This window comes from Oncorhynchus mykiss, chromosome 22 (assembly GCF_057628025.1).
Source record: "Oncorhynchus mykiss isolate SJ-2025 chromosome 22, ASM5762802v1, whole genome shotgun sequence".
Taxonomy (NCBI): domain Eukaryota; kingdom Metazoa; phylum Chordata; class Actinopteri; order Salmoniformes; family Salmonidae; genus Oncorhynchus; species Oncorhynchus mykiss.
The window spans coordinates 6,524,159-6,546,417 of NC_143043.1; the positions used below are offsets into that span (position 1 = coordinate 6,524,159).

The 22,259-nt window shown below is 40.3% G+C and overlaps 1 protein-coding gene across 3 annotated transcripts; it reads right to left on the minus strand.

Annotated features, from left to right (window-relative positions):
* Positions 1 to 216: 216 nt before the first annotated feature.
* Positions 217 to 10,650, minus strand: shox (shox homeobox). Of its 3 annotated transcripts, none has more exons than XM_021578647.3 (6): positions 10,226 to 10,624; positions 8,410 to 8,618; positions 4,476 to 4,533; positions 4,078 to 4,166; positions 887 to 1,099; positions 217 to 515 (listed from the first exon to the last, which is right to left on the minus strand). In XM_021578647.3, exons 1-6 carry the CDS (start codon positions 10,473 to 10,475, stop codon positions 426 to 428), a joined length of 909 nt encoding a protein of 302 aa, XP_021434322.1. In that variant the 5' UTR covers positions 10,476 to 10,624; the 3' UTR covers positions 217 to 425. The 3 variants fall into 3 exon arrangements, with proteins under 3 accessions (XP_021434322.1, XP_021434321.1, XP_090071302.1); XM_021578646.3 differs by having other exon boundaries at positions 4,078 to 4,187; positions 10,226 to 10,617; XM_090215176.1 differs by lacking the exon at positions 217 to 515 and having other exon boundaries at positions 716 to 1,099; positions 10,226 to 10,650.
* Positions 10,651 to 22,259: the final 11,609 nt, after the last annotated feature.

Sequence of the window (22,259 nt, forward strand, 5' to 3'; positions counted from 1 at the left end):
CCACAGTTTCAAGGAAATCAAACCCCAATGATCTTTGACTTTGTGGATGAGAGTATATATAGTGGGAATTTTGAATGGCAGTGATACAACAGAGTTGGGGTGTTAGGTCGGATACAACATGGCCAGCCTCCGTGATAAGTCTGCAGTCCTCCAATAGAACTCATGCACTGGGCAGCGGCAGGAAACAACACAGTGGTTACACAGAGAACATGGCCATTTCTTTTCTCTTTTTTTCTTAATTTTTGTCTTTTTTTGTGTGTAATGTTTAGTCCGATGCCTCGTGGTGTAAGTGTCTTTTCCCAAACACACAATAGTCTGTAAAGTCAACGTGACGGCATCGGCATCAGTGAGGCTCTAGTATTTGGCCCTGCTTGCCTGCTTTGCCAGTTTGCTTTGTTCTAAAGTCTCCCGGCCCGGCCCTCGGCTCAGACAGACATCCACATGTGTTTGTACGGTCCTGGACTTGTGATGTGTGCCTGGAGTGGACTGAGCCACTGGCCCCGCAGAAGTCCTGCCTGTTGGGCGAAAAGTAAAAGGTGATTTCATTGGTATTTAATTACCGTTCTCTCTACAAATGGGTGTTTTGGCAGCTGGTTTTGTGACAATTTTCTTGCTCCCCTCCTTCTTTCTCCTCCTCTTCTTCCTCCACTCATTCTCTCCCCATCTCCCTCTCCCTCTGTGTCTCTCTTTTTCTCTCTCTCTGTCTCTCTTTCATTCTCCCTCTCAGTGTTTTTTTTTTTTAATGTTGTTTTGTTTAAGCTGTAAGTGTCAGACCCGATCACAGGGCTCAGTCTTGTATGAGAAGCAGGTGATTATGAGGGCGTGGGGCGAGCGGAGGGGAAGCCCGATGGGGTCAGAGACCCAGCGCCTCGGCATGTTTTCTTGCCTTGAGTCGGAGGTCAGCGATGCTAGAGTTCTTGCTGTTGCTCTTGGCAGCCGCCGCCACGGCCGCCGCTGCAGAGGCTGAGTCCGCGAGAGAGGCGATTGGTAGTCCAAAGGGCGGGGGCGGGAACATCAGGTAGGGTGCATGCGCCGCCAGGTGAGGGTGCAGGTGATGGTGGGAGTGAGCCACGCCCTCCAACTGGAGCTGGGCCTGGACCTGCCGGACAACGAAAAACAATCCCTGGGTTAGTGAGACCCTCCCAGCCCCTCAGGCTCTGTGTGTGTGTGTGTGTGTGTGTGTGTGTGTGTGTGTGTGTGTGTGTGTGTGTGTGTGTGTGTGTGTGTGTGTGCGCGCGTGTGCGTGCGCGTGCGTGTGCGTGTGTGCGCGTGTGTGAGAGAAGAGCCAAGGGTTTAGGTTTCACAGTTTGACACTATTTAATTCCCCTTCAAGTTCTACCCCCTCAAAGCTGTTGCTTACTGTGTGTTTTCTCAGAAAAATGTTAGGAACTGCACTCTGAGCCTTTCCCCTTTTTTTCATGTCAGCTATTCTTAAAGTTAATGAATCATACATAACTTCACAGACACCACGTCCAGTTTAACAGCCTAGAAATCAAAGTCTTTCTAAGACCCTGAACAGATTTGTTTAATTCACAGTGAGATCTCCTTCATACCCTTGGAAATATGCAACGTCTTGTTATCCTGATTACGGATTCAATTGCATAAATAAATATAAATTCACGCAAAAAAATATTAACGTATTTAGAGTTATAAATATTTATCCAGACATATTCCTGAGCAAAGGGAAAGTGAAAGTCATAAGGACCATAGAGTATCAGTTTGCACATTCTTGGCAATTATTTTATGAGGAGTAGGTGAAAATGAGAAATCCCTGTACTTCAGAAGGAGAGCTACGTTGCCTCTTGCCATTTCTCAAGCGTTTCAAATGCCACAGGAAGCAAGGAGAGAAGTGAAGAGCCTCGCGCTTTCTCATCCAACCCAAATAAAACTTCATTTAAGCAACGCATGGTAAACGTTTTTGAGAGAGAGCTAAATGTTTCAACCAATTTAAAATGTGACGCTATTTCGACATAGCCAATAACATGGAAAATGACCGAAATTAAAGTTGTTTAACTGCGAGAGAGAACTAAAATAAAACGCAAAATGTGCTTTCTTGGACGTTGTTTCATTACGTATTGCTGACCAGTATTTGTACTTGCACTCAATTGCATTGACACGAGCCACAGACACAAGCCAACGCATAAGTGACCAGTAGGCCTTCCTCCATATTTTCTTTCCCACCAACTGTCACTCTTACCAAACACTCAAAAAAATAGGCCTGATTCCAGATAGATGGATACTGACTTTCATAATAACAGCTAACACTCAAACAAAGAGCCTTGTTCCAAATGTATGAATGCAGACTGTCAGTGAAACACAGAAGGGAACCCCTCTTTGAGAGGGAATCTCTCAGCGTGTTGTTGTTAAGTTTGCTGGGAGGATCAGTGAAATGGAACAGGGCATGAGCTGCTACAGGCGCTACCCAGTCCCCAGCACAACAGCTGGTCAATATATGTGTGTGTGTGTGTTTCTGTGTGTGTGCAAGTCTGAATGCATGTGCATTTGTGTGAACATGTGTACATGCGTATATGCAGGGGTACATGTGTACGTGCGTATACATGCAGGGGTACATGTGTACGTGCGTATACATGCAGGGGTACATGTGTACGTGCGTATACATGCAGGGGTACATGTGTACGTGCGTATACATGCAGGGGTACATGTGTACGTGCGTATACATGCAGAGGTACATGTGTACGTGCGTATGCGTGCAGGGGTACATGTGTGCTTGTATAAGTGTGTTACAGCCTGCACTGTGCTTGTCTGTCTCAGGCCTGTAGAGGTAGGGCTCTTCTCTCAGTATGCAGGCCTCATGCCTTCCTCCCTGCCAATGCAGCTCACCACCAATATCCATCAGAGCCTTCTCCAGTCGGTGCTTTCATCATCTCTTTTATGTGCTTGCGTTGCGCAAGTGTTGGCTTAATTAGGCCCAAGCTTTTCACAGGGGTGAACAGACAACTCAACGGCCAGGCCGCAAAAACAGACCTCACCAGATCAAATGTCTCTCTAACAAACACAAACACACATCCCGCTCTTAACGCACCCCAAAGGTGAAAGGTGTTCTGAGGTTGAGTTGACTCTCACACACCACTCTCCAGCTCCATAGAGTTCTCATTCACAACAGCCTTTGTAAACTACAACCTCGGACGATAGGGGTCTATTTTTAGTATAATAAGGGCATATGCACCTCTCTCCAATATCTCTCACAGATTCGGAGATGATTGTGAAGTGTGGTTGGGGACTACAATAAAAGTAGGGTGCATTTTTATGACTGCATCAAATCTTTCAACCATGCTAACACATTTAGAAACTACGGCTGTTTGTCAGTTAACCTCCTTAAGAGTCTGTTGACGCACCCATGCGTCAATCTAAGTAACATAATAAAATAATTAGTCATCAAAATCCGTCACTTTAAGATAGAGATATCTGTTTTTTGCATGGGCTGCGTCTCAATCTACCACATGCGCCTATGTCGCCCTTCCGCATCTGCGGTGATAGGTGGCTGAGCTACAGCGGTGTTTGTCAGACCATGACACATCCTAAAAATGTCTGTAGCAGAAAGGTGAAACGCTCACGAACACGATGGTGTTCTCCGTTTTGCCCTACGACCCCCACAAGTGTCATGGGACTCGTCAGAAGGTCACCAGTACCAGATTAAAAAACTGAATGGAAGTATGGAGGTAGTTTTGTGCCAACAAAACAGGGGGTTATATCTCCACTTCCAAACCTTATTCTTTACGATTTTTTTTTACTGTCTTTTGTTGCCATTTATGAATGTGTTATTCAATGTGTTTCTATGGGCTATAGTAGTAAAGGCCAAATTCTCTATTTTATCAAAACAAAAATATAGATTTGTTTTTATATATCTAAAGGGGTCCTAAAATTCCAAACGACCTTCTTAAAACAATTCCACATGTTAGTTTAATAGAATCCCCCCCCAATGGCTCAGACTTTCAGAGGTTAATTGATGTTGAATATTAACTTTTACGTGTGCACAATCACTCACTTGCATGCCTGCATTTCATCAGTAAATATTTCACATAGGATTCAGGTCATGAAAAAGAGAAAACAACATGCCTGTTGAAAAGGCATCCGTAGCGCTCCCATGTTGACATACGGAGCTACTCTGCAGGCATCCAGATGACTGGCAATTCCCAGAGTGACACCTGGAAAGTACGAAGAGGTGTCTGTCAGACAGTGAGACAGTTATAAGTTTGAGTGTAAGGCTGATATGGTTGGTCAAAGGTTACAAGATGACATTTTACAAGTGATTAATCAAACATATTACAGTACATGCACATGAAGGTTGATTAACTTGACAAGCTAGAGCATAGGCCTACATAATTATTGTAAGAAATGTGTGATGTAACATACTAGCAAACAATTTAGTAAACATCTGCAAGTGTAAAATGACAAGTGTAATAATCATTGCAACATAAATCATAAAAAGTACAAGTAGATGGATAATAAATTACCTTTATGCATCTGGTTTTCTTGTTTTCGACATTTCGCTCTTCTGTTTTGAAACCAAACCTGGAAACCACAATTTTAAACAGTGAATGAGTGTATTGTAGAATATGCATGTTGGGGAAGCTACTCTGAAAATATATTTTTTACCAAGCTACCAATTACTTCACACTGGAAGAAGTTAAGCTACACTAAGAAAATGATAGTTTCATTGACTAAAGTTACTTTGGAAAAGTAGTTCACCACATCCAAACTTCTTTGGGAAAGTCATCATATGTACATCTGAAATGTTATAGAGTACAAATATGCAAGAACATAACAGGTATGGGGCATATGTTACCATAAAGTGTAACTTAGCCTATTAAACACAAACACAATGTTTTAAGTGAAAATGAAGCAGGTGTGATGCCGAAAAAGAAAGGAAATGATTGCCTACTTCACCCATATTTTATTGCATTTTTTCAACAACAAAAAGTAGTGTAGTTCTAGTAGCCTAGTTAGTTAAACCGCGACATTAGAGCGTTGGACTCGTAACCGAAAGGATGCAAGATCGAATCCCCGAGCTGACAAGGTGAAAATCTGTCGTTCTGCCCCTGAACAAGGCAGATAATTTAACCCACTGTTCCTAGCCGTCATTAAAAAATATATTAAGAATTTGTTTTTAACTGACCTGCCTAGTTAAATAAATGTCAAATAAACATGACAAAAACGTTAGCTACTGAAAACGCTACATTTATTTGAATTTAGTTCAACTACCACCAAGCTACTGTAAAATGCAGTTAATGTACTCCCCAACACTCCCCAACACCGAGAATGTCGATGATGACATTAATGCTCATAAAAGTAGCCTATAAACCTATACTGTTTTAATTATGAATTACAACTGAAATAATTGCCTACACAATTATAAATAATATAAGATCGAATATATTATCTATAATAGTCTAAAATAATATACAGCATATCGTCACAAAATGTATAGTTTAACCATATTTATTGATAGGCCTACTCCAATTTACGTAGGCCTATGTGCTTAAAAAACGGGGCCAAAAAGGTCACTTGACTCCGTCTAATCTACTAGGCCCTTTTGCTCTCCAGGTTACAGAAGCAGCATAGCCTATTATTAATTATCATCAACCTAATTTCCCTCCACGAATCCATTATCTCCTCTCCCCTCCGACCCCAGTAATGATTATCATTTACAGTAGACGAATTAGCGACGAGAGAACCACAAAGGGCACCTTAATTACTCAAGGTGCTGCAACCATTTTAACGAGTGTGGATTGGACTGGAATAATACGTTTTGTCGATAAAGTATGCATTATTGACATAGCATGTCCACAGATTATTTACCCCAAACTCTCCCTCCATCACATAGCATATTGGAAACAAATGTTCGTTTAATGTAGTTTTTAGAAGATCATTATTTATGAGTAGGCTATTATTGGTCTATTATTACCCTGTTTCCTATTATTATTGTTATTATTATTAAGCCTATATGGCTATATCATTATTTACTCATTTTATTATTTAATTGTTTTAGGTTATATCACGAGGTGTATTTAATTATTTTACTTTTTAATCACTGATGTTGTTGTCTCTTAAAGGTCTGTACTGACACAAAATAAAAACATATCCACATACATATACATATACATATAATATATATATATATATATATATATATATATATATATATATATATATATATATATATATTAAGGCTATATATATTGCGTGCCAGAATGCTAAGTAAAGTGAACTACACTGGTTGCGACAGTTATTTCTTCATTAAGGACCACTCAATGATGCGCTATACAAACGCCCTAATCTCGTTTCCTTTAGATTTTTATTAGAGACAGTGAATAATGACATTTAATTTAGCTCTGTACCAGAAACCCAGATATATTAGTCGTAATAGAATTACTGCACGCTCCTCACCAAGCTCTCATAACTTTCAATTAGATTCCTCAGCTGCGCGCGACGTGGGGCTTCTGTTCCGACGCCTAAGTGCAGGTTAATACCCTTCTATCTACCACATGCCTTACAATTTACTTATGATAGATTTGGGGGTTTCAAATCGAAAAACGGTCGGCTGCGACATGGATTTTAATGGTGTGTGATTTTAACCCTCACGGCCCATTTCAGTCTATACGCGTTATTGTTGTAAATATTGAGTAAATATTTCTCCCATTGCGATTTAACAGGTAAATGCTTTCCTCCTGTCTTAACACAATTTGATTTTATCCATGTTTAAAATGACTTTTTTTTGTGTCGCGCTTGCAAGCTGTCACACGGTGCAGACTTCTAATATTAGGCTACTTAGTACTCCGATTAGATCTCGGAACACGAGGTGTGCCACCGACTGAGTTCCAGCAGAATTGAATTATTTCTAATCCATTTTTATGGGAACAATATATCAAGCCAATGGCAGATATTACAAAGACAACGCGGGGGGAAATGAGGTGACTGGCATACGACGGTGTCCCCTGAAGCACTCGTACAATCTCTTCATTAATTTTTATGATGTGGTAAGATCTTTCCGAAGCGCACGAGCTATTTTTCTTCTACAATAATCGGCCAGGAGAGAGGAGAAGGGTTCAAATGCATCACTTGAGCCACTATTGATGTGGCAAAGGTTATAGGCGTCATTTTATTTGTTGAAAAGCAACAGTATTTTAGTCATGTCAAAAAAATAAGACCAATGTTATGATGATATACATTTATTTGATAATGGATAATGGATAGTGTTTAATTGCAAAAACAATCATTAAAAAATAAACAGTAACCAGTAGGCTTGCAGTATTATTATTATTAGCAGCAGCAGTAGAGGTAGTACTACTACTAGTAGTAGTAGTAGTAGTAGTAGTAGTAGTGTTCTTGTTGCACTATTATTGCACTTGATACCTAAAGGTAATTTAAAAATATTGGCAAACAAATCTCACCGAGGTCGTGAGGTCAATCTGTGTAATATCGATCCAATAAATAAACTCGTGTGGCTTTCACCATGTCGACACAGTCATATCTGCACAGTTTGTTGCATCTAATATTTCATAATATGTTTGTCTCATTGCATCATAAAAACAGCTCACTCAACACGTTCTCTGGAGTGTGTAACATCTCCGTATAACTGAGCCTTGACAACAGGCAGGGCGGACCGAAATAATGGTAAGTCTACATAGCTCATGAAAATTAAACATAACCAGTGATGTTCTATCAAACGGGTGAATAAATTATATTCAAACGTAAGCCTCAACGCTATCTCATTTTGACGCTACTGTTTTAAATCATCCCTGAATAGTTAGTATTTGTTTTTACACGTGCACATAATAGAAGAGATAAATGCCAAAGCGTGCACCTAAACGTGTTTTTTTTAAGGCGATTCAAACCCAAACCTGATTTGCACCTAAACGTGTTTTTTTTTTAAGGCGATTCAAACCCAAACCTGATTTATCTCAAAATATTTCATTTTGGCAATAGGACACCATCATTTGTTTTAGAAAATGTAGGCTATCTAAAAAAATATAGTAGTTTTTAAAGGCAGCTTATCAATACGGTTTGTAGGTTATTGCCTTGCAAGTGTTGACTCTATAGCCTTCTGAGACGTGTTTCATTTGTGAGCATATATCATTACTGATCTAGGCCGCACATCCATTTTATCCATGTTATTCCGCACCACGAATTACAGTAATCTTCTTGCGTCACCCACTATGACCCCAGCCTCTGTCACTGGATGTCTCAATCTGGCAACCTCTCACACGTTCTTTTTAGAACAATCCTTGATGCTTTGAGCTTAAAAACTCAACCTATTTAGGCCCACATGTTGTTTATAAAATGAAATAAAATAAAAACGTATGCATCTAAAGGACAGCCCTATCTAGTTTTGTCCAAACCCTTTAGGGTTATGCTTTTCACTTTTAGTTGATGGAGACCGGGAGTTACCTGCACTCTCGCCTCTGACAGTCCCAGCCTCTGGCTCAGCTCTTCCCGCATGAATGCGTCGGGGTAGTGCGTCTCGTCGAACAGGCGCTCCAGCTCATTGAGCTGTTCCAGAGTAAAGTTTGTCCTGCTCCGCCGCTGCTTCAGTTTGCTCTGTGCGTCCTCGTCCTCAGACTTTACGTCCTCCTTCTTCTCTTTACACTCATATATCCCTGCGTGAACACACGTTTTAAAATACAGTACACCTCTAGATTAAACACAAAAAACTCTCAAACACCTGCAACTACAGCTTGGCTTTACAAACACACACACACACACACACACACACACACACACACACACACACACACACACACACACACACACACACACACACACACACACACACACACACACACACACACACACACACACACACACACACACACACACACACACACACACACAGAACATGATAAACAAGTTCGATCTCTATTGGTCAAAATACAGGCCTGCAAACTTACAAAACCAAAAATGCAGGTCAATGCACTGTGTGTTTACTATAATGACAGTTATTCACACACATACATATAGAAATATTCGACCATAAAATCCTGTCACAATTAGGCCTTATCATTCATTTCCTTAGTGCTATTTGCCTACAGTCTGCACATGGATCCTTCATTGGAAGGAATGACCTTCTGAAAACGCCCCAAATTTCCACTGGACAATCTGAAACTGTGCACGGTGATACCAAACAATTGTAGTTTATTAATGTGACTTTTATTTTGGAACACTATACGTGTTTTATATTGTCAATTGTTTTATCAAATACAGTAAATTGTAAAACCTTTAGATATAAAAGAGTAAGCATATATACAGGTTATTTATCGGGTTATTTCAATGGTTGGTATAATAAGCCTATCATACAGCAAAATAGCTCCACCGTAGTTGATCGTTATAAACGTAATAAATAGCTGAAATATTTCACAAGGTTGCGTAAAAGACAGTTATTTTCAGATAGGCACATATAATATGTTTAAGATTCTCAAAATGTTATTACCGGGGCTAAAATCTTGAAACGTCATTATTACTATCATCTAACAATTGTTTTCCGTCATCATTAGACGGAGCTATTGTGTGCTATTCAACAACGTAAACGTCCTAACACTGCTATTACAGGGCAGGAGCGTACATCCAACTTCGAGGTGCACGGGTTCATTTTGCGTATGAAGTTTTTACTTCCTGTTATGTCATGAAAATGCGAGCAAGAAACACTTCATATAGGCTAACACTGTCAAAATAATTTATGGTCCAATTAATGAAAGTTTAAAAAACAAAGAATAAGCTACGGTATGCTGACGGGCAGAATGCAAGTACCACTCCTATTAATTGTACAGTGGAAACATAGAATTAAGCCTATCATTATGCATATCATCGCCATCAATACGATATTATGCAACTATATGATTGATGTGTTAATAAATACAGTGATGAACAGGAGTGAGAGAAGATTGATTATGTAGCCTAGGATTCATTAGTTTGGACCACTGCTTTTCACTGCAAAACACATAACAGTGGGCCTACTATAGAGAACAGTATTTCCAAGTATCTGCACATTATAACGACGTGAGCTTACGATAAAAAAATAAATAAACAGTAACTGCAATAATTTAAATGTTTTTGTTATAGTTTTTGACGTTGTAAATGTTTTGGCCACCACATATTTTTGTACTTTTACAATCGGTGCACCGAAAGTAATCGTGAAAACCAAGGGCTTGGTTCGTGTAAAAATGCAATGCATCTAGGACACAACTCGAACGGGTGGATAGAAACGTACCTTCCGTGGCCCGTGAAACGTTAAACTCCTTCAGTTTTTCTTTCTCTAGCTCTACGTGCTCCTTGAATAGATGTACCGGACAGTGGTTGCTGCCTTCCGTTATGTCCTGTAGACTTGTCTCCGAGTTCCCCAGCTCCCTCGCCCGCGCCAAGCCACTCTCCAAAACTTCCCTGTACGTGATACTCTCCTTACTGCTCTCCTTGGTTTTCTGCTCGAAAGATTTCGAGACGAACGCCGTAAGTTCTTCCATGGCCGTTCAGTGGTCCTGAGCACGGAACCCCACTTTAAAATGACCGATTTAACGTTAGTTGTCAGCTCAAGACGCAGCGCTCGGTCGTAAAAAGAAGCGATATTGGGGGTGGAGAAGAGGTGAGATCACTCCTGCTGTTATGACTGTGTTTTTGAGAGCACACTATTTATACACCGCCACCTCAGCCCAGCCCCCACCTCTGCGTCTTGGGCAATTACGGGCTGCTCGACTTATCTGAATTCAACTTTCAGCAGCTTCTCCAGAAATCAATGCTTCGACGGAGGCAGTTAATTGAATTAGGGGTCATTAAAATGCCTACGGTACCTTATGGTGAAATGAGTGGGAAATCTGTAGGCTATTAATTCATTCGGCGATAATTTCATTAACGTGATTTCGAGATATGAATATGGAGTGGCTGGGTTTGCTCCTCCTGGTGTTGCTATTCGTTTGAGTTGACAACTAAGAATTTAAAGCACATAGGTGGTCTCACAACATAATCCGATATAAACAACTCGCCCTACAATGAGAAAATATTACATTTTAGTGTTGTTGTTTTTTTAAAAGTGGAAAACATTTGCAATAGGCTAGTGATGATTTAACCTGTCAGATAATGTCTATAACGGTGGTGTATGATTCGAGTACAATTAGGCTACGCATGTCATTTCTTGAGAGGGAGAATTAGCTTAACTAAGTATGAAGCCTAATTATTTTAGTTTTGCAGGTGTGAATCGTGTGACAATACTTGGAAAGAGGCCACAGTCCACACATTTTCTGAGAATGTAAATTACTTTGAAATATTGCCAATAAATGGGATGGCAATTATTCTAAATATAATTTCCTTAATAATAATCTGACGATAAGTGACCAATACCGGTTTATGACGTTTTTATCTCATAACTAGTGAGTAAATACTCACGATTAAATGCATCTATTATATGTTTTTTTGTTTGCATACAAATATGATAGAAAGTAGACTAACATTACACCATAAATGTACGCTATAATATAGGGGCATATACTGCTAATCCAATAGAACAAATCTCAGTGAATGTGACAAGTAGGCCTACAGATTTTGTTCATAATTCATATCATTCAAACACCTCTGGGAGTGCTCTAAATGTTAAACTGGACTTATCCTAAAATAAAATACATTGATAATCAATACAATTGGGCTGCAAGTGGTGGAAAATGTTCCCTGATTTATATCTAGGATTTTCATGGAAATACATGTAGGCTATAATAGCTGAACAATATCTAAAACGCATGCATCGGTCCAGCTCAGAAACACAAAAGGCCGAGAGAAGAGAGCTGTGTCTCTGGGGTATTCTACCCCGAGCGCCCCGGCAGTGTGAAAGCACTCGGTAAAGCTGTGCTCTCTAATGACGTGTTTTGATATCTTTCCATTTATCACAAAACCCGTCTCGCAGCGGCTGACGCGCGCGGGCTGAGCGACTTTCCCTCGTGCGATGAACTGTGCCCTTTGTTGTTAATGGACGTACATTTAAAGGACGTAAATCCTCCTCATGACACAAATCTGTGTTCAGAATCGAGGGCCTCGTTAATGTCTCCATATAGAATAATTTGACTTGTACAGGGCTGTTCATGTGTGGTCAATAACTAAATAAATCCTACTTGGTCTCCGTAACCATAGCATTAACTTATTTTGGGATGAATACCCATCACAACCCATTATTCAAATCATGGCGATATTGGTTGATATCTTCAATCATAGGCTACATCATAGGCCTATTTCAGTTTGTGTCCATGGTTCAACAGAGAGCAACAACTACTAGGTGATACAGGTGAGAGGGCACCATGGCTGTTTTAGAGGTTACCAAACCACACTAAATGTGCTCTATATAATTAATTTGATTAAAATGGCCTATAACTATATATTAATTGTAGACCTGTTTAATGGAAACAACATAATTTATTTAGATAGTGAAATATTAATATTTAGGATGAAAATATCATATCGGAAAGTAATGTAATGTTGTAAATGTAATGTAAAACAACAACAACTATTGTGACATAGCCTATTTGGAAATGTCAGTCTTTTCATCTGACATGCATTTCAAACTATGGTGTTCTCTTCATCAGCACAATCTTAATTGTGAAACTTCAAAGTGTTTCTTTTTTTTCTAAACGTTTGAAAATTAGTGAGTGCAGTCCAATTGACGTGGAGTATCCACATGTGGTGCCCAATCAACAACAAGCTCGAGGGTATCGGAATACACCAGTGCAAATCGAAGAGTGATGTTCTATATGCAGCAGAGCTCATGTTGCCATAGTTTAGCGGCGAAACATCCTTAAAGGGGCACGAATCATATTCCCCCTTCTCTATATATCTCAAACATTTTCAACACCCCTCCCACCCCGTCTGTCTCAGTAGTTCTTAATATGGTATTTTATTTCAGTAGCGTGGCAATGAGTATCCGAGAAAAGTCAGAAGAGTCATTCACCTAATACTGTAGCCAGCTGAATGGTTATGTGGCCTATTGTAACTGAGTAAAATTACTTTCCCGATAACAAGTGTTGCTTTGCCATATTTGGAGGCACACATTTATCTCCGTTTAGCCTACTGATTCTATTTACGATGCCTGCATTATATTGTCAACGAATACAAACATATATTATTATTATTGTTGTTGTTGATGTTATCATGAGCAAATTCCTATTACTAATCCGTTTTGTTGGGCACATTATTCTGTTCAAAACAGAAGAGAAGGGGATACAACATAAATCAACCTGGCTGAAATAGAAAATATATAATTGTTGAAATTTTACAATATTCAAAATAGAATAAATTGATAAATAAAATACAAAGAATCATCCATCTGTTTTCGTCATTTCATAATTTTCGTGTAAATTGATGCCAAAAATCTAAATCTCAAAACCGGACATTTATCTATGTCCTGAGGAAGTCGGGAAATCAAAACCGGCCACTAGGGGCAACCGTGAGCACTATTACCATCAAATGGATGGGGAGGTGGATGGGTGTAATCCAATGACTCTGGATCAATTTTAAAGTTGATTAATCAATCCCAGTTGTGGACACTGATTTTTCTTAATCCTATGACTCTAGATCATCAGTAGGTTGTGTGTTCGATCCCAGTTGTGGACACTGTATTTTTATTTATGGTTCTAATCCTATTCAAAACCCAGTCAAGTGTTCGATTAATCTGATGACTCTGGATCAGTAGGTTGTGTGTTCGATCCCAGTTGTGGACACTGTATTTTTATTTATGGTTCTAATCCTATTCAAAACCCAGTCAAGTGTTCGATTAATCTGATGACTCTGGATCAGAAAGTTACATGTTTGACACAGTTTGTCTTATAGCTGTATCAACTGCATTTCTGTATTTTAAAGTGTATATATCTTGAAAACTTGGGTGCTGACGTTCAACATATTTTGGGACTATATCAACAATGGACGAATGAAACAAACACCAAAATATCGTTTTTTTGGAGGAATTTTCTTTTAGCCCTCAACTTCAAAATTTGGAGAAATGGAACATACAGAGCAGCAGGAGCAACAAAAACACTTCAACATTTGGAGAAATGGAACATACAGAGCAGCAGGAGCAACAAAAACACTTCAACATTTGACGTTTGGAGCTACATTGAAATTTGATGTTTGGAGAATGTGGATGAAGACTGTGAGAGCTTGTTGAGATTTATGATTTGAGGTAGCCTAGTTATTATTACTAGTTATTAGCCTATACCGCAGATGTTTGAAAACAGCCTTATCTACTCTTTTATTTTGATTTCCCACCACATGTATGAATTTGAATTCTCTGCAGGGAGTGTAAAAATAATTAGGTAAACACAGAAGTTGTCTTCTCCTTATACGTGTCAGTATTAACCCCTCTATTTAGTTGGCATTGGGAAAGGCAGGTTGGATAATCATGTCAGCATCTTTGACCAATCCGGGCTCCTCTACAGCAAAGTAGCCTAATAGGACCAAGTTCTACTGTCAAGTAATTTCTACCAATGGAGGGCTAAAAGTGAAGAATCTACATCTTTTTCATAATGGAGTCAGCCTTCAGGGTATTATTTATCCCACAGTATACAATGTAGCCAATTGATGCAGTGGTTTTGTATTTTTTACTGATTATTAAGGTTTGGGTAGCCTTTGCCATCTGTGACAGTTTGTGGTCCTGTGAAAATACTGAAATCCCCTCACATTCTAACATTTTCAGAAAACAACAAATGCATGGGCTGGCAGTAGTTTGTAAACAAAGATACAACATAAACCTGTCTAAGACAGGTTTGATTGAGTCAGTCTCTTCGGCACTGCATTTTTAAATAGCGGCAGACAGAACACTGTTACTTTAAGAAATAATTGGTTGGAACCATTGCAGATCTATACCTGACAAGTTGGCAGAGCTGGAAATGAGAGCCGTGGGTCCAGCTGCAATACAAAATACCATAAAAGTAATGATATCTGATTGCTCATCTAGTGCTAATCTTATGTCCTCTTTCCTTGCCTCTGATAGGCTTTGGCACATTATTAGCCAATCAGCAGGTTTGAACGACTCGAATACGATTCAGAGCTGCATGCTTGGGACAGAGATAGACTGAGAACTGTGGGAAGCAGGAATGTCTATGATGTCTATGATGTAAGTGTGTGCCTGTGTGAATGGACTATAATACATTGTGTCTGGGGGAGTGCTTATGCTGTGTTCATAACCAAGTGGGAAGGTGGGAATTGCCATTTGTGAAGTCATAAATAGGAGTTGAATGCATTCACATGCTCTGAAATCATTGAGAAACTCCAATTGGCTAGTAGGGCCCCACAGTGGAGGTGTCATAATAGCCATAAAACCTAGCGGTCAAACAGGGAAATGGTTCCAACCGTTTTTCCACCAGTCATTTTTCCCATAGGGGATTTTAGAAACACTGAAAATAAGGTCTGTGTTTTGTGTAGGCTAACTCTGGTGTGATGTTTTGATAACCATGTAAATCTCTTTCGAACAAGGTGACTTTTATACATATTTTCGGTTCTATTTACTCTCAGAATCTAAAATGCTAATTAGCATTACATTAGAGATCTTGCAATACTACAAATCCCTCCAAGCTCCTGCACGTCATCTCTAGCTGACACCTTTGCAAACAGGTATTGTGTCAATTTAAAACTTGGCCAAGAAAGATCACAGAATTGTCATTAAAGAAATGTATTCATTATTACCTTTAGTTAACGTTAGATAGTTCATCCAGTAATTCTTGCCTTTGCCTTGATTCGGCAGTCTCCTCCAGATCATCATGGCATTTGTAATTCTTTATGATAGCCACTTTAGCAGCTAACTAGCATTTCATTTGTTGGGGGTAAATACAGTCACCTTGTCTGAGACAGATTTATACAGTTATCCAAATGCTACGCCATGGTAAGTGTTCACAAAACACAGCCATTATTTTAAGTGTTTCTAAAATCCCCAATGGGACAAATGAACGGTGGTAAAATTATTAGAACCGTTTCCCTATTTGACCGCAAGGTTTCATGGGTATTATGATTCATACTGTGGTACTCTATGGCAAACAAGCTGTCAACCACAAACTAAAAGTACAGCTACCATGCTCAAAAACAAATGATAAAAAAACAACAACATATAAATAGATTGCTTTTGTAAATCATGTTTTGTTAGTGCATTTAACTGCCAGAAATGAAGGTCATTTCCTTAGTAGGTGATGTCAGAGGTCAGCATGTGGGAGAAGTCAGAGCTCAGGGGTTCAAGAGGGGTTCAAATGAATTTATCCCTGTCGTATGTGGTAAATACCACCTTCCCACTTGGTTATGAATGCAGCATAAGACCTCTGCTTGGAAGCCTGACTAGGTGGTTGTCAGTCCCTCTTGCTCTAGCAGGGGCTGGGCAGTGGGAGGGTAAAGTGGAAAGAAAGGTAGACTCGGGGCCGGGCTGCCGGAGGTCTTAACGGCCTAAACTCTGACAAATGCCACAACAGCATTTGAACATGCTTGCTAATCGTTAATGTGTGAAAGGATGAATTATTATTCAGATAGACTATGCTGTTTTGAGATGAAATTGACTTGCACTCGTAATTATTTACTACATAGTATATAAGAAGATGACAAGAAATGAAATTAAGAAATGAAATGTATCTTCATAATGAAGTAACTACTTGGCAGAAAACCTAACAAACATTTGCAAACCAGCTTATGTTTAAGGTGAACAGATTTAGCTAAAGACACTTTTGAATCAACTATACCAATATAAAGAAAAGTATATGTGTCTGTTCTTGTTTCTCTGATTTATAATCCTGCCAAAATCATGTTGCATGGCAGATTGTGTTTCCTAAATGTTATACGTATAGCTCCAGTAAGCGCTTCACTTACAATTCCTCCAAAAATGGACAAAGTTCAATGATTTACCCCTAAATGTTTTGAGATGTGCCAGCTTCAAAGGAATGCCCACTAAACAGACACACCGTCTCGTTTAGTATGGCATCGGTTGGTTTCAGCCTCTCCAGACTGCTAGGAGGAGTGCCAACACCAACTGTACTGTACTACAGCTATGCTGCGCTCTGCTCTCGTTTGCTCAGGTATGCTCTGCTCTCGTTTGCTCAGGTCTGCTCTGCTCTCGTTTGCTCAGGTCTGCTCTGCTCTCGTTTGCTCAGGTCTGCTCTGCTATCGTTTGCTCAGGTCTGCTCTGCTCTCAGTATCCCAACTGGGTAGAGGAGCAGAAGGACAAGGTTTAACCTATCTTTTGCACAATTTAGGGTCACACTTTAAGTTAACATAACATGTTGTGTAACATGTTAAATGTGATTCTAATTTATTGGTTTGATCACATTTCAGAAGATTTATTCTAATTTCTGAATTGGTCTGATAAATGTTCATAAAATTATCTGATTTAACCTCTGGTAATGGATTGTTCTATTGTTTCAAATGTAATTTCAGATGATCTTTAATGACAGTAATTATTAATAGTGTTTGTTTATAAAATGCCAGGTGCCTGTCTTGAGTCATTTTTAAAAACTTAAACTTTTGGGTAGTTGCTGTTTTGTTTGGTGCATTCATTTAGGTCTCTTACCATTATTAGAGCTCCAGTCTGTTGAAAGTAGGCTACAGAGTACAGTATCCGACTATCCGTTACCATCTGGTTTGAGGACAAAATAATTTAACATGGCAAAAATACCAGATTCCTCTGAACATTCGTCTACAAAGCAGTAGGAGGCCGTGGGGGAATATCTTGGTCTCCTCTTTGGATTGTTATTTTTCCTCATGTATTTTCTGTCTGCTATCTACCCACAGGGCAAAGAGGCCTTAGATTTTAAGAAAGCATGAAATTGACATTATACCCTGAAATGCTGTGCATATTTTCAGGGGAAACACAGTAATGCATTGACCATTATTCTCTGCTCTCTGCTCTCTCTCTCTCTCTCTCTATCACAGATTCCCCTGGTACTGCTGCTCTTTCCATGCACCAGTTCCAGAGGTCTACATCACCGGCCTCTAGGCTTCACTGAACTGTCTCATTGCGCACACCTGATTCCAATTCTCCTGATTAGTAATTGTATTGATGTGCCCTCTGTTCACCATTGTCTTGTCGGTTATTGTTCCCATGTCCGTTGGCCTTGTGAGTACCTGTGCTTTGTTGTTTCGACGTTTGTGCTGCGTGTATTGTGTACTCGTTATTATGGGTCTCGTCCAGTGTATTGTTATTACGGGTCTCGTCCCGTGTATTTATTAGAGGTTTAACCTAGCTATTTGGTTTGGGTTAGATCCCTGTGTTTTTTATACGTGTTTGTTTTGGGCTTCGTACCCGTGCCTTTTCATTCCATGTTGAATTTTTGGGTGGAGTATTAAAAACCCCTATTACATATTCCTGCGCCTGTCTCCAATCATTTATACAACGTGATTCTCTCTCTCTCTCTCTTGCGCTCTCTCTCTCTCTCTCACTGTCTATCCATTAATCTAGTGTCCTTCCTTATCTAGCTTTGTCTTTATCTGTCCATTTATTTATCTTGTCACATCACTCTCCATTCATCCCTATCCCTCCCTCCAATAGCGGGTTGTGATACGATACAAAACAAAATGACACAGTATGAAACAATACCATATGGTTTAAAACCTTATTGTCCATTTATTGATGTATTCACAGAAGTGTGGGTCATTCAGGTTTCCCCCATTTATTTTCCTTTGATGTTTTGAAAGACCTGCACTAATTTCCTGTCTTTCACAAAATATGACGGGATGCAGGACCAACCCCTCTCCAGGGGCGTATTCATAAGTGCATACTGCAGTAAACGGTAGCAAAATGTTTCGCAAAGCAAAACTTTTCACAACTAAAAATATTGGAATTCAAGTAGGTCCGTCCCATTTTCTTTCGTTTGGTTCAGTTTGGTTCCTAGTGAATACACCCTTTATGATATTAGGGCTAGTACCCAAACAGGCCTCCAGGGAAATAAATCATAATAAAAGCACAAACACAAATCAATACTGTAAAGATAAGTCAAGTTATGTACATTTGGCGTTTTATGGCTCCATTCATAGCAAGTTCACGCTTTATTGTAGTCCCAAAGGGAAATATGAAAGGGTTGGTGTGGGCAGGATATTGTGCTGTGTGGGCATCGAACCCTGTAAAAAGAGCAATAATATCAATGAAATATGTTTGAGAAATGAACTGAATGGGATTTACTGGATATTTCATAATAAGTCACTGAATTACATCATCTTCCTTATTGAAGATGTGTCCACTGAGGTCATATAGACAACATTTCAAATTGTAATCCCAAGACACATAATGAATACCAATGGCAAATACACCATTTTATTAACAACACTAGCTTTAATTAGATGCAGTTTTTTTAAAAGGATCAGATATTTGTACCCAACACTGGATTCAGCATTTAGTTGTTTTTCTGGACTTGACTTCAAATGATCTATCCACTCCCATTGAATGGCCATACAACTTTGCTGGGTGGTTGCATCATGTGACTGGCTAAAACCTTAATAGGAGCGCGTTAGTCAGTCACAGCCTGTAGCATTAATTAATTTGTCTAATGTGAAGATGGATTAAGTTCCCCCTTGGCAGAGGAACGCTCCCACCAACATGTTAACAACGTCTTCAGAGACCAATGAGCCCCATTTACAGTAAGTGTCTGTTTAAGAGAGCGAGGGAGAGAGAGAGAGAGAGAGAGAGAGTGTGTGTATGTGTGTGTTGCTACAGCGGGCTATAAGGGGTCCCTCCGGTGTCGGCCACAGAGAGCAAGGCCATTTGACACAGACACACAGACATGCTTTAATAGAGCCAAGCTACACTTGCTCAATCATGCAATTAGAGTGAGTTATACAGATAAAGACACTCTCCGTTACTCCTCTGTCTGTGATGGGAGGGCGGGAGGGAGGGGAGAGAGAGGCTTTAGTCATTTACAGAGGTTGATTTATGCCCTGCTGGTCTTGAGAAAGAAGTAGTCACTCACTGATAGCCAAGCTCATTACGATTAATTAATTAACGGCAGGATACAGAGTGACAGAGCAGAGGAGCGGGACAGAGGGGACAGAGAGGGGGGAGAGGAGGGAGAGAGAAGAGTTGGAGAGGGGATGGAGGAGTTGGGGAGGAGGAGAGGGGCGTTGTGGAGGAGGGAGAAGTGAAGTGGAGAGAGAGAGAGAGAGAGAGAAAAGTAGGGGAACATAGATGAACCAGGGAGGAGAAGAACGGGAGAGAAAAGGGTAGGGGATGAGAAGGAGTGTGGAAAAGTGTAGATGAGAGCAGAGGAAACAGGGAGAGGGTGAGCAGAGGATAGGAGGAGGGAAGGAGAGAGGTAGAGGGAGAGGGGGACAGGAGAAAGGGAGATATAGGAGAAGGGGGAAGGGGAGATGGGACGGGGGAAAGCAGATGAGTAGAAAGAAAGGGGGGTTTACCATCTGTAGATACGTCCCTAAGCAGAGTCACTGGGCCCCCCCATCTGTCTGGTTGGGTCCCAATGTCCCCTTAAGCACCCCATTGTTGGAGTTGTTCCTATTCACTGGTACTGGAGCTCAGGGGTACCAGAATCACCTTCACTCTCAATGCAGTGGGCCTGGGGCGTTTCTGCGAATGTGAGTATATGCACAGTAACACACAAACACACAGAAACACACACCCTGAACTCTGACCTCTCCCACTGAGAATGACATCTAAATCGGAGCTTATCCACTCAGAACAATAACACTGCACACTGCTCAATTGGCCAAATAGCACGGTCTGGGGTTTTCCATGCTGTGTGTGTGTGTGTGTGTGTGTGTGTGTGTGTGTGTGTGTGTGTGTGTGTGTGTGTGTGTGTGTGTGTGTGTGTGAGAGCTAGAGATAGAGATAGAGATAGAGAGAGCGAGAGAGAGGACAGAGTAAGTCCTGGTAGGAGCCATCAGGCAGCACCCTGAGGCTGTGTCTGTTGGCTGAAGGCTGGCTTTGATGGACCAAATCACTGCCTCTTATCTCTCCCACGTCTATCCTTTCTCTTTCTCTCCAAAGACACTGAGGCCAATCCATCCACTCTCCAAAACCCACCTGTCATAATGAATTATTTTTTATTTATATACTGTATACAGTTGAAGTCGGAAATGTAAATACACCTTAGCCAAATACATTTAAACTCAGTTTTTCACCGATCCTGATATTTAATTCAACATAAACTCAATAAGTCAAACAAGAAGTTAGCGTTTCTATTGACGATATAATATATGAAAGCCAACATTTTGATACATGTCCAATTGGATTCACAAGGTATCCAATATGTTGATATAGTGTAAGTAGGATTAGAAATGAAGGGAATTAGATGATCTTCCCTTTCTACATAATGAATAGCACAGCCGGTACTCTCTCTCTCTGTTGTGCTTTAAGGCAAAACCCACCTGTCACCATCTGTCTCCACTGTTTTACCCAGTCAGGTGTTGAGGTAGTGGAGGGGGAAGACCGTCAGAAGTCAGAAGAAGCCTCTATGGCCACAAGCAACCATTACTTCATTCCCTCTCAATTTGATACACTTCATTTATTGCTATGTGAGATCCTGAAAAATAGAGAAAAACAGAGGATTCGGATGTCATGTTAACTATAGAATATAACTAATCCACCATGGAGTACCTGGATCTCTCTCACTCTCTCTCTCTCTCTCTCTCTCTCTCTCTCCCTCTCTCATTACAGAAATCATTCCTGCCCCCCATCCCTCCATCTCTACATGGACTCGGGCACCAAACATAGCAACGTGACATGAATCACTAATCACTTCATATTAACAGGCGTTAACGAGTCTAGGCCCCAACCAGGGGGAGAAGTAGAGGATCCCCCTCACGATATTAAAGAGCTAACATAACATACACAGGAAAAGACCAGAATGCAAAATGGCCTCCAGCCTTTGGAGAGCTTTGCGTTAGCTGCAAAGTTGTTTTCCTGCAGAATTAGGCGATTGACTAATGGCGTAAATGCTGTTAATTACCCGTGCCAGAACCCCAAACAGGCTTTTCTGCCTCTAACTAATAAGAAATCAATTAGCTAATGAATTGGTCGTTAAGTGGAAAAGCTAATCTTGGCGGGGGTATTTTTTAATGATTTTTGTGTGTGTGTGTGTATGTATGTGTGTGTGCCCGTGTGTGTCTGTTTTGTGTGCCTATGATCCCGACTAATTGCCGTTGTCATACGGCGCTCTCAGCTTTCAGTATTTCCTAATGAACCTTCATTAGATCATAACTGGCACTCTTGGAAGATTCGCAGGCAAAACCTGCTTCCCAATTATTTTTAATTGCCAGACATTCACACAAACAAGTGCTGCACCTTTGCCGAACATGAG